Source organism: Notolabrus celidotus, chromosome 11 (genome assembly GCF_009762535.1).
Source record: "Notolabrus celidotus isolate fNotCel1 chromosome 11, fNotCel1.pri, whole genome shotgun sequence".
NCBI lineage: Eukaryota > Metazoa > Chordata > Actinopteri > Labriformes > Labridae > Notolabrus > Notolabrus celidotus.
In genome coordinates, this window is record NC_048282.1 from 12,444,425 (window position 1) to 12,457,777 (window position 13,353).

Below are 13,353 nucleotides of genomic sequence, written 5' to 3' on the forward strand. Positions count from 1 at the left end.
CCAATCTGTTCCAAGAAGGCCCCGCCCCTAACCCTCTCTCCCGTTAATCCTTAATATCGTCAGAGTCTTTGTCTGATTTGTACTGGAGGATGTTTCTCCTGCATTATTCAGATGATTTGATGTACTCTGACTTTTACAAAATCTGGTCTGAATGACGGACTGTCACAGCGACAGGCAGCAGCAGACCTGAGCAGCTCTCCGCTCCTCTGCTCGCTCTCATCTCAGGAGTAATCAGCTCCAGATGCTGCAGCTCCACCTGAATGTTGTGCAGAAGCTTTTCCTGCTGCTGTCGACCCTCTCTCCCCTCTTTCTCCCCCTTCCTCCCCCTTCCTCTCTGAGAGGCTGGGAGTCTGTGGCTGGGATCAGGTCAGGCAGGGGGTCAGGGGGTGCGATGATGTCATAGCGATGTCAGAAGGGGGGCTGCAGCAGCGAGCCAAACAGATGACTCATGGGAGATTTGGGGGCAAAAATGAGCATCAGCCACAGACACGCATACTCTCCAAAGGGTGGCATACACACTGATGACTCTCTCTCTCTCTCTCTCTCACACACACACACACACACACACACACACACACACACACACACACACACACACACACACACACACACACACACACACACACACAGTCAGACACACACTTGTACAAAGGGCAGGGGGTTTGTGAGTCAGCAGAGGAGAGTCTGCGGCGGTCTGTGTCCGTATATGGGCTCCGTCAGGCTCGCTGCTCTGAGGTCTGACGGGAATGTTTGCAGATTCCTCTCATGTTTAGTGGCTTTGTGTTTTTGTGTATGAGTCGAAGGGCAACACACACACACACACACACACACACACACACACACACACACACACACACATTCGGAGCATGAGTTTATCTCCTAACAAACACTGTGAAGAGGAGTGCAGGTTGAGATGATGCTCTGTACTGGACTCAGTTTGCTCATCAGATGAAACGGTTTGATATTTAGGAAGAAGATTTTTTTTTTTTTATTAAACAAAAAGCGAAGCTTATATGGGCAAAACCTTAATATTTCTAACATAACGCAGATAACTTGAATTTTAGATATTTAAATCATTCAAGAAATGACCAAGAAATGACATAACCTCAGCTTAGGATGCACAGATTTCAGGGATAATAAACATTTCATGATACTTTAAAAATAATAATAAAAACATCAGCGTATACCCGGGCAAACCTTTTCCGCTGCAGTAGCAGTGTTACAAACTTGTGTGTCATATATCATCCCTCCTCAGTCTCGTCCTCTGCCCAGGTGATGTTGTTCTCTCTCCTCTCTCTCTCACTATCCTTCTTTTTCTCTCTCTATCTCTCTCTGTGTTTGTGCCGGCTGACAGCCTGCTATGTGACACACCTTTACCTGAGCTGATCTGCATTCCTGCAGCATGTACCAGCATGTGGTCCTCATGCACGCTCTGCTCATGCCCTCCAATCAGAGCACATGAATTTACAGCTGTTACTTTTATCTTCATGTCCTCAGGCAACATTTCTCTCTCTTCCTCTCCCTCAGAGTTTCTCCTCCCTTGTTCTTTTCCTCTCTTAAGTTTACCTCTTCCACTTCTTCTTCTCTGTCATTCCTTCAGTCTTGCTCTGGCTGTCTGGTTCACTCAGAGTTCCCATGGTGATGGGTCATCCAAACAGCCCCTTGTTCTGACCCTGTTCTGCTTTATCGCCATGTGTCATCCTGTGTTTTTCCACTGGGAGCAGCTGACATGTTGTGCATCACAGGGTTGGCAGCCTGAGAGTAAATCTCTCAGGACATGAATTCAGACGAGCAGCCGGCTGAGGAAGATCTCCATGTCTGAGTTCTGCATGTTGGAGACAATCCCCTTTAAAGCATGCATGAGTTTCTCTCTGTTAGAATTACTATTCCTCCTCCTCTGAGCCTTTATTTCCCTGACCTGCTTGTTGTTTAGATTCTCTGTTTATCATGCATGGAATTTAACCCCCCTCCTTTCTTTGGTTTGGACCCCCCTCCATCCTGACCCTGTCCTCAAACTCCTGCTGCAGCTCTTGGCCAAACATCTTTCAACCCCTCCCTCTGGAGCCTTAAGATATTCAGCCTTTTCAGGAGCCAGAGCCCCCAAATGCAGCCCCTCACTCCTTCACTGCAGCCCCGTCACTCCTTCACTGCAGCCCCCTCATAGACACAAAAACAAGCACAGAATGAGGCTGATTAAAGATCTCTGAGCTGCTGCTTCCAACATTTATCCCAGTCCATAAAACAACAGAGCAGATTGAGATGACACACAGTAAGCAGATCTTGATCCAGATCAGCCTGAAGCCCTGCTGTCAGAACATGTTTGCTCTGTTGTTTTTCAGCCTCTCTGTCTCTTTCCATGCTGCTGTAAAGTCTGACACCACAGAGTGAAAACTGCTAACTGGACACAGCTGCTGTCAGACCCACCTTTCTATTAAAGGCCCAGAACTTTAACTTTTCAGACGCTCTGCAGAGAGACTCAGACCTCTCTGATATCCATCAGCACCTCCAACCCTCAAACTCAGAGCGTTCCTCCTTAACTTTGTCCTCATCAGTCAGCAGGGAGAGCTCCACCCTTTCCTCCAGGCTCGACCTGCAATCATCCTGCTGATCTGCTGCCTCTTGTGCAATGTGTGTGTGTGTCTGTGTGTCTGTGTGTGTGTGTCCCTCATGCCCGGGCTAGCTTCTTGCATCACTCCTTGCTGTGTTCCTGTCAGAGGAATCTCTCAGTAGTAACCTGGAACAGCCGAACATGCTGCAGGACGTGCTGTTCTGTGTTCATGAGGAGTTTAGACCTGACACGATTTCATCACAAACACAATTTATGCAAACACGGAAACACAACACGGATGTTCTAAACTTACGATCTCTGGCACAGACTCATATTTCTCATTTATGTAACTTTAGCAGAAAGATTATCCAGAAATGTCTCCACTCTGCTCATCCTTACAGTCTCTCCTTCACTACCTCGCCTCTCTTCACTCCTCAGACTGACTTTTAAACCTGTATTTAGAGTTTAATGTCGGGATGCATGATATGGATTAAATATTCTGTAGAAGTGATGGGACATGATTTTCGAACGCTCGAATATTCCTTCACTTATTAAAAATCGAAGAGTTAATGTGAATATTATCTCATTTTAAAAGTAAATTATTTCATCGTTTTCACCGGTGCCTGGTTGTAATACAGTATTCCCGCCACACGGTGACTGCTAATAGTCACTGTCACTTATAAATGCCAGTGATTATCAAATAGTATTTTGGCTTGAAACGCCCATCTCTATTCTATAGTTACTATGCTAACTTTGCTGTAAAAATGAAGAAAAAGGTTGCATGCACTTGATCACTTCAGGTTGCACCTACCCCACCTCCTGGCAGCATTTTCAGGCTTTGAAATAACTATGTAGAAATCAATGATATTTATGCTAATGTTTTTGTTTGGTCATTGAGAGGTTTCAGGTTTAAAGTCTATTTCATAACCAGAAAAAAATCCTCACAGGAGCTTTAAAAATGACACAACAGAGGGACTAAAGTCATCTGGATTTTAGAGAGTGTCGTCTGCATACGCTGTGATGAATAATCTAACACTGCTCATGTTTTGGAGGGTGGGGTTTCTGCAGTTTGAGTCCTGATACTGATTTAGTCTCAGTACTCTAATTGTTAAGGAAGCCAGACTAAAGTGTGCACTGAAGGCCCTGAAAGATCCTGGAGGAAGTAAGCATTTACTCTCTCCTGAGATCAGTCCACGCTCGATGATTCCCCGGCATGCATCCCACCCCTCCTTAAACACAGCTATACATTAGCTCACAGGCAGATCACAGAGACCGATCACAAACAGATCACAAACAGATCACAAACAGATCACAGAGACAGATCACAGAGACAGATCACAGAGACAGATCACAGAGACAGATCACAGAGACAGATATCACAGACAGATCACAAAGACACTGAGCTTTAAATAAAAATTTAAAACAAGTTGTTCCCTTAAAGTCAACTCTTCTGTCTCCTCTCTGTGTTTTGTTACATTCATGATTGTATCTTGGAGGGTTGCATCTGAAAATCCTGGAGCCCTTTTTTACCTCAGGAAAGCTCTCGTAAACATCTGTCCTCACATGCAGACATGACTCTAAATCTTCTTCCTCTCTCCTTCTCTGCCCTCCAGACTCTAAAGCCATTGTGGATGGGAACCTGAAACTGATCCTTGGTCTGATCTGGACCCTGATCCTGCACTACTCCATCTCCATGCCCATGTGGGATGAGGATGAGGAGTCTGATGACGGCAGACAGAAGACGCCAAAGCAGAGGCTGCTGGGATGGATCCAGAACAAGCTGCCCGAGCTGCCCATCACCAACTTCAGCAGGGACTGGCAGACGGGCCGGGCTCTGGGAGCGCTGGTTGACAGCTGTGCTCCAGGTGAGTGTTTGTGTTCCTGTGGTTTAAGGACGGTAGTGCTGGAGGTGGTGATGTGTCGAGTGTGTTTCTGAGGTGAATGGAGGATAAGGACCAGGATGTTTTAGTGTGGGATGTGCATGTGTTTTCCCCAAAGCAAGAAACTGAAGTTAACACCAACCAAGTAATGCTAGAGAGGAGGATCAGGCTCTCCACACTCTGCAGCTCTTTGACTAACAGTTCTTCATCAGACAATCTGTCCATATAAGAGATGATTCAGATCAGTGAGATGAGAAATGAATGTTGGTCCCCTCTTTAAACAGCAGGGTGCGCTGTCTGCCTCTGACTTCTCCTTTTAGATGTCATCACGTCTCTTCGTCTGTAGATGAATAGATTGTGTTTCCCACAGAGAGGTGATAACTGGGAAGCCCAAATAATTGTGTCCGTGCATCCCCAGAACTTTTTACTTTGGGGACAATTGAAAGTTGTCTGTGTTTCATCTGCAAACTAAAGATCTGCAGCGATGAGGAGAATTAGTCCCATGATGTCTGAAAAGCAACAAATGTTTGACCTTTAATTCTTGGTCTATTTGTGCACCAATGACGACCATTGGATTTTGGTTTCAGGATAAATGTTCCGCAGGTCCCTGACTTCATCTGATGTTTTCTGTTCTTTTGCACATTGTTGATGCTTTGAAGTGTGGCAAGCATAAAACATACAACATACCGGTCCGTGTCTGCAGATTTAATAAGAAGGAGCTGAAATAAGATGCACTGCTCAAACTGCACGCCTCACTTTAAAGGTTCCTCAGAAAGCACTTCGCCCACAGCAGGGACTCTTTACGGGAAATATTTAGACCCTGGTTTCTGGAAATCCCCTCAAAGTTTCTGGCCCAGGGGAAATTTACTACATTGAAAACACAGCTTTAGATGTTAGTCTGCCTTAAACAGATAACTGTCTGCACACAGCAGTGACTGACAGCTGCAGGTCTGAGGTCAGGTCAGGGAAAGAGTCTCATCTGTGTGGGAGTAAAAGTGTGGAGGGGTGATGAGCTTAACAGAGAGGACCTGAACCTTCTCATTATGCTCCTGTAAAATTAGGACAGAGGGATTTTGGGCGGGGAGGGGGAGGGGAGGAGGGGGAGGTGAAGGAAAGTGAAGCTTGAAGGAGGTTTCTGTTTACATGCTCGGGATGTCTGACATACCTGCGGATCACCGGCGGTCTGAAGCCGCAGATAAAGATCCAGCAGAAGATTTGTTCCTCCTGCAGCTAAAGCTTTCCAACATCGTCAGAAATAAAAACGTGCCGACGTCAGAAAGGGAACTAACCTCTGACTCAGTTTGTGTCTGAACGCCTGGCAGCAGAAACATGCCGAAATCAGACAGGTTTGAAATTCTTATGTTATCAGCTGGAAGTCCTCCATGCTCAATGTGGAGTCAATCACAGAGACTGGCACAAGAAGTTTTCAACGTCTGTTTTAACTCAACAGGAAAACTGATCCTGTTTTACACTCCAGGAAAACAAGAGAGGCCTCTGCTTTAATGTTATGTGCTTTAATATTAACATCCCAAATTCTATTTAACAGGTTTAAATGATGGCTTCAAAAACAATAAATCTAAGATATATAACTAAAATATATTCAATAATGTAAACACACTTCAGGGGGAGGTAGAGGTAGAGGTGTGCAGCTGTAAATGTCAAATATGTCTGTTATTACTACTAATATTTTTTATGATGGTTTAAGCAGACAAGTGTGTATTATCCTGATGAGTTTGTGTTTAAGTCTATGTATGTATGATGGTTTATCACCCTGCTGGTCTGTGTCTCTCATGCAGGTCTGTGTCCTGACTGGGACCAGTGGGATCAGACCAAACCGGTGGATAACGCACGCGAGGCCATGCAGCAAGCTGACGATTGGCTGGGCATCCCACAGGTAAAATACACGTTGAAACACTTAGGGACAGTGTGATATCTATGGTAGTCGGGTCACCTGTTTCCGGCCTCGCTATGTGTTCTGCTTTTCCCAGCGATTTCCCAGTGTATTATGTTAATTTAAAACTGATACATGTTGCTGTTTATCATATAGCAATGATTACAAGAATAGAGAGGAGATGTCGGAGGAGTTAAAAGGACGGTGAATTCAGAAGTGCTTTAAATGCAGGAAATGCAATGCCATCGAGCAGACCAATCACAGGGCTTGGGATCTGTGTCGCATGTCAGGCTCCACGTGTAGGCTTCTGTGTCGAAAAAGAGCTACACAGACTTACGGCGCAGGCTACGTCAACGATTCAACGCAGAAGTATAAACCAGGTTTTAGAAGTTCTAATTGCTGAGAAGCACAGGACGAACACACAGAAGGTAAACGACAAATCTATCAACATAAGCCTGAGAGATAGTTTGCATCTCATTGGCACCATCAGTAAACTGTAGAGTATAAACAAAAGGAGCAGGATATGGTTTGCGATGCAATCAGTTAACCTGAAGAACATAACAGTAACAAGCTGAAAGGGAGCGTGCAGTAACGGAGGAGGACACACCTGATTGGTCAAAACTATCCTCTGGGACAGATTCTATTTTTATAAGAGACTGGAGATGATCAGATTCTTCATTTGAACCTTAAAACATTTAAACTAATTCAGCTGATCAGTTTCATACTGTCCTGGTTTGTAGTTTTGAACCAGGACAGTCCGTACTTGGATCGAGTTAGTGTGTGTCCTGGATGAAGAGTTGAACAGAGGAGCTGGTTGGATGAAGGTCGTGCTCGTTGTTCATGTCGTTCTGGTCTCTGGTGATGTTTGGCTGATGGCACCGTGTCGATAGTTGGCACAGCCTTGCGTGCTGACACTGAGCTCTGTGGTCGCCACTGCTTCCGCTCTCAGCTCAGAAACTGTCTGTGTCTGTCCCCTGTTGTCTCTGTGGTTCAGCTGTCAGACAGGGGTGTGTGTGTGTCTGTGCCATCATTGTGGTTCTACAATCAGACAGAGAGTGTGTGTGATGAGTGTGTGTGTCTGCTCTGCACGTGAGTCTGTCTCAGGTACTTTCTGAGCTCAGGAAGCCGTTGTTTTGTGGTTTCGATGTTTAAATCAGAACACCAGCGCTCCGTTGATTTCTGTGTCGAACCGTCTCCATGGAAACTAATCAGGCCCTGCTGCAGGCCGAGCAGCTGCAGCCTCCGTCTGCTCCGTCAGTAAACATGCAACAAGGAAAAACCTGGTCCTTCTTCTCTCCCCCTCTCAGGTGATCACACCTGAAGAGATAGTGGACCCCAACGTGGACGAGCACTCCGTCATGACCTACCTGTCCCAGTTCCCCAAAGCCAAACTGAAGCCTGGAGCTCCTCTACGGCCCAAACTCAACCCCAAGAAAGCCCGCGCCTATGGGCCAGGTACACACACACACACACACACGCACACGCACACGCACACACACAGACACACACACACACACACACACACACACACACACACACACACACACACACACACACACACACAGCTGCAGCTGTTCAGAGCTGAGCAGCTGGTTGAGTTTAGAGCAGGAAGGATTTCGATGTTTACAGCGATCAACCCAAAAACGTTGAATTGGTCCAAGAGGTTGAATCAGGGCGCTGAGTGTTTACACCGAGGAGGAGAACGTTTCCCCCTCTCTCTCTCTCTCTCTCTCTCTCTCTCTCTCTCTCTCTCTCTCTCTCTCTCTGTCTCTCTACACGCTCACTAAAATCTGCATGAGACATTTTGGAGTTTTTTTTTTCATTTAAGAGAAAAATATTAAACCTTTATTGAACCAGTTATGTCTCATTGAGTATTGAGGTTGTTGAATCATCGTCCAGGAGCCTCCGAGCTGTCTGCATGTCTCTGCACACAGATCGATGCACAAAAACAGCAGCTGTAAACTTTTCTGGGAGCATGCATCATTCACAGATGGTTCCTCCCATCCTAAACAATCAGACCTGGGGATCATACTGAATAAAAGCATGAATAAAGCAGTTTAATCTGACTCCCTCCAACGCTCTGATGAAGCTCCTGGAGCTGCCAGCGGAGCAGCTGCTAACTTTGGCTCAGCTGATCAGTTAAAAGCCAGCTGGTTTAGATACTTCAAGCGGAAAGATGATCGAAGTAAAAACGACAGGCTGCACGAAGATCTCTGATCATGGAGTCTCCAAAAAGTCAGACCTGAGACTCCTGCAGAGCTGTGCCCGAGCAGATAACCAGCAGTGAGGAGCTGTCATATCTGTCTGTGGGTGACGCTAAACGGAAAAAGGGACGAATAGTCAAAGCTTTGAACAGATAAATCTGAAATTCTGAGTCAGGTTCTGCCCAAGTTTAAACGAAACCTAAACCTGGAGTTAATTTAAGTTTTCCCCTCCTCTCTGTAGAGCTCTCTCCTCTCTCGTTCTCTCTCTGTGCAGTGAAAACTTCTCATCATAAAGCTCAAACAGTAGGAAGAGTTTTTACCCTGTGACGTCAGGACATTTTCACATTCACTGACTTTGTGTTTGAGCATGCAACACAACAATCCTCCTCATGTTCTCTGAGCTCAGTTAGAAACATGAAGCTCATCAGCTGCAGAGTTTCTGCATCACGTGATGTAACGCTTTGTCTCTCCCCTGTGAAGGTGTGGAGCCCGTGGGTAACGTGGTGATGAAGAAGGCGCTGTTCACGGTGGAAACCATCAGTGCAGGGATGGGAGAGGTTCTGGTTTACGTGGAGGATCCGGCAGGACACAGAGAGGAGGTCAGATTCTGAGGGTTCATCATGTTCAGACGTTATAACAGAGCTGTTTGTGTTTGTGCTAACCTTTTTAAAAATGTCCTCAGGCTAAAGTGACGGCAAACAACGACAAGAACCGGACTTACTCCGTCTACTACATCCCCAAAGTCACAGGCATGCACAAGGTGAGCTGATACTCTGATACTACTAGCATTTTCATTTAATGCAACTTTAAACTCTGCTGCAGTAACCTGACAGCTGGAGGAACTCTGCATGTTCACCCTGTGATCCATTTACACACAGGTGATTCTCTGAATGTCACCATGCAGACTGCATTCAGGCTCTCTGCACCTCACTGTTACACTGTATGATAGTTATATGATTCAGAACATTAGTACTAAAGTTCTGAGTTTCTCTCTGGAAGTTAAATGATAATGATAATAATTTAAAAAAATATTAATAATTTGAAATAATAATTAAATTAATAATAATAAAAACCTTAAAAGCATACATACTTAAAAAACAGACAAATAAAATCAAAGTTTAAATTAAATAAAATCACAGAAAAATTCTCAGTAAAAATGTGTCTTGAGTAATGAAATAAAACAAAGGACTGACTTAAGTCTGATCTCCTCTGGCAGCTGTTTCAAAATGGGCAAGAGGTTCAAACCAGTGAGCTCATGTTTCTTTATTTTCTCTGTTTTACACTCAACTGTCTAATAACAGGAAAAAAACCATCTCTTTCACTTCTCCTCTTCCAGAGAAAAGTCTCTCCCTCCCTCACTTTTACTTCCTCAGAGCTGCACACTTTCAATTTCTTCCACTCTCTCGCCCGAGCATAAAAAACTTTGAACACATAAAATCTTAAAATAAACTCTGCAGAACCTCCAAACATGAGCGCATCTGTATAAAATCAAACCAGTTCTGTGAGGGATTACTTTACAGTAAAGAAAAGAGCATGTTATTGTTAACTGGTGTAGACAGAAGCTCTGAAAATAAAATATTTAACACTGCATTGCATCACTTAACAAAAAAACTAAAAAGTCAACATATTTTTATTAAAACAGGTCAAATCACATCAAATAAAACCCTGATCACTCCTTTAACACACTTGTATTAGGTCTAATAAAACATATTTATACTGTACAGGTGTTTAAATCCTGCCTCACTCAGGTGTCACAGCGTTCATAGGTGTTCATTTGTGAGGTCAGGCTATCTGAAGGTTCACAAAGTAAACGTTTAGACACTGAACCAAAGACTAAAGCTCAAAGTTTAGTTTAGTTTTAGTTTGCTTATTGATTTAAAAAAAATAAAGAGCACATTATGAAAATATGAAAGCATGTTTGTGGGTGTGATGGAGACCAGATCCACATGACATACGTATAAAAAAGAATATAAGACCTCAATAAAAACCAAAATATCAACTTTCACAAACAAATAAGAGCAAGACTGGTTTTATAAATACAAACTTTTTTTTTAATTAAGTTAGACAGAGAGTATCTGATTATTTAAAAAGATAAACAGTTTTTTTAAGGCAAACTGCTGATCAAAAAACAGTGAGGTATATATAAACATTTATTGTGTCAGAAAACAATTTGTGGTCACAAAATCAGTGAATGCATACAGCATTTATTCTCACATTGACATCATGCAGACAGCCGAGTGTGGGTCTTTTTAAAACCAATTTCACTGCAGAGCAGATCAAGTATTCAGACATTTTGATGCATTTAGCAAGTTACAGCGGCAAGGACAAACTTCCTTTAACAGGCAGGAACCTCGATCAGAACCAGACTCATGTTAGACAGACACCTGCTGAGACCGTGTTGGAGAGAGGGATAGAGGGAGATGAAGGGAGAGAGATGATAGTGGTGAGACAGAAAGCAGAGAAGAGATCAAATGTTCTGATATTGAATTCTCCAGGACTTCCAGAGACCACGTACAGAAAACATGAGACCCATTTCTTAACGCCCCCCCTCTCTGCTCTGCAGGTGACGGTGCTGTTCGCAGGGCAGCACATCTCTAAGAGCCCCTTCGAGGTGGAGATCGGCATGGCTCAAGGAGACTCCAGCAAAGCCACGGCTCAGGGACCAGGACTTGAGCCGTCAGGAAACATCGCCAACAAGAGCACGTACTTTGACGTCTACACGGCAGGTAAGACTAACACAGGGAAGTTTATTCCTCAGCACCTGTCACTCATTAAGTCTGACACTTCCTCCATCCTTAAGGATGTTCAGACACCGATAGATTAGGAACTTTCTGTTCACACATTCAATAAACTCTGTTTGGTTTATGCATGTAGGAAGGACTGGGTAGAGCATGCAGGAGGTGTATTACTGCCTCCTGTTTGAATGTTAGTATCACTCCAACATGTATGAGGATGTTTCCACAACAGAAACACAGCTGTAGAAAACATCAGGGAGTTGTCAGGAGTGTTGTGGGTGTGTGAGAGAGATTTGAGATGTCTTCATTTTAAAATAATAATTATTTTAACAGTGATCCTGCTCCCATCTGTTTGTGTCAGGTGCGGGTGTGGGTGAGGTGGAGGTGATGATCATGGACCCTGCAGGTAAGAAGAGCACGGTGACCTGCACCATTGAGGACAAAGGGAACAGCAGTTACCGCTGCACCTACAAACCCACCGTGGAGGGGCAGCACACCATCTACGTCACCTTCGCCGGAGGACAGATCAGCAAGAGCCCCTTCACCGTCACCGTGGGGGAGGGTGAGACTCATGCATCAATTTACACCTCTGTGGACAGAATCTGTGAGCAGAGTCACTTCAGGATATTTCTGAAATTCTGCACTATAAATACAAAGATCTGTAATGTCTGTCAGCTGGAGTAAAATTCAGCAGGAATCTTTAAAGCTGCTTTAAAAAGTATGTTATGTTTATGTTCCTTCTCTCGTGTCTGAGGCTCTGCTTTTTTCCTGTCGTTCTGCTTCTCCTGTCCCTCCCTCCCTTCATTTCTTCTTCTTTGGTAGCGGCGTGCTGGTATCTGTCCTCTCTCTGGATCGGCCTCTTCCTTCTGCTGTCATTTCCTGTTTCCTGGGATCTCTCTTGGGTACCCACTGTGTGTGTGTGTGTGTGTGTGTGTGTGTGTGTGTGTGTGTGTGTGTGTGTGTGTGTGTGTGTGTGTGTGTGTGTGTGTGTGAGTGTGTGTGTGAGTGTGTGTGTGTGTGTGTGTGTGTGTGGTGTGTGTGGTGTGTGGGGTATGTGTGTGGGGTATGTGTATGTGTGTGTGTGTGTGTGTGTGTGTGTGTGTACGTGTGCATGTGCATGTGCATAATTGCATGCATGAGTGGGTGAGTTTTGCAGCTTTACATGTGTTTGCATGTCTTTACTTTGGACTAATTTCCCTTTGTCTTGCTCTTTACTTAAGTCATTTTTGACTCATTCAGACTCATCTGATTCACAGAGAAAAAACTCTTCTTATATATGAACACATGTATCTGTAGAATTTGATCAATGAATGCCACAGTGACAATCCTAAAAGATCACTAAGACACTAAAGAATGGTTTCTATGACTGAAGGCATGGATTTAATTGGATTTCTCAGATTTAACACACGTTTCAATGAGTGTATCCATCCCTGATCACTTGTCTTAAGGGTGCAGAATGCTTTATTTATTATGAAGATAAGAATAGATCGCCATGGAACGCTAACTGCCATGGAATTACTGGGATTGTTTTTCAAAAACTGTTTACATAAATAATTTTTTAATTAATAGTATAATCCTTTAATCATAGTTTTTGCCAGTGTGTTTGTATTTTAAGTGGGTAGCCCGGAAAGAAGCGTCTGGGTCTTGTCTCACCCTGTCGGGATTCTATTTCCCATAACTACCTGCTAACCACCTTATCCCTTACATGTACCCTAGTCCGTGTTGACACCAGTTTAAAAGAGCTTTAGTTTTTGACACAGGAGAAAATGTCTGCTGAGACAAGTACGTAAACTGGACTTTTTCATGTCATTAACGTTCACGTTTCCAGATCTAATTGATCACCTTCAGCTAACATTTGAATCAGAAATTATTTCTAACATAAACAGTTTTTGTCTGACATATTTAAGCTCCAAGCCTAATTCCATAAGAGTTTGGATGCTGTGTAAAATGTTGATGAAAACAAAATTTGATGGTTTGTATCGAAAGACAATTTTATTGCAAATCATGCATAGACAACCTATTAGATGTTGAAACTGAAAACCCTCATTATTGTGTAAAAAAACATCCGGAGGAACATCTACCGACTAATCAGGTT

The 13,353-nt window shown here is 43.9% G+C and overlaps 1 protein-coding gene across 4 annotated transcripts in view; it reads left to right on the forward strand.

Annotated features, from left to right (window-relative positions):
- flna (filamin A, alpha (actin binding protein 280)) overlaps window positions 1-13,353 on the forward strand; it is a 51,540-nt gene that overhangs the window by 20,086 nt on the left and 18,101 nt on the right. For all 4 annotated transcript variants that reach the window (XM_034695874.1, XM_034695875.1, XM_034695877.1 and 1 more), the window contains exons 3-9: window positions 4,162-4,413; window positions 6,225-6,322; window positions 7,627-7,774; window positions 9,004-9,122; window positions 9,206-9,283; window positions 11,087-11,249; window positions 11,620-11,820. In XM_034695874.1, coding sequence (XP_034551765.1) covers window positions 4,162-4,413; window positions 6,225-6,322; window positions 7,627-7,774; window positions 9,004-9,122; window positions 9,206-9,283; window positions 11,087-11,249; window positions 11,620-11,820 — 1,059 coding nt within the window. The remainder of the gene's footprint in view (window positions 1-4,161; window positions 4,414-6,224; window positions 6,323-7,626; window positions 7,775-9,003; window positions 9,123-9,205; window positions 9,284-11,086; window positions 11,250-11,619; window positions 11,821-13,353) is intronic.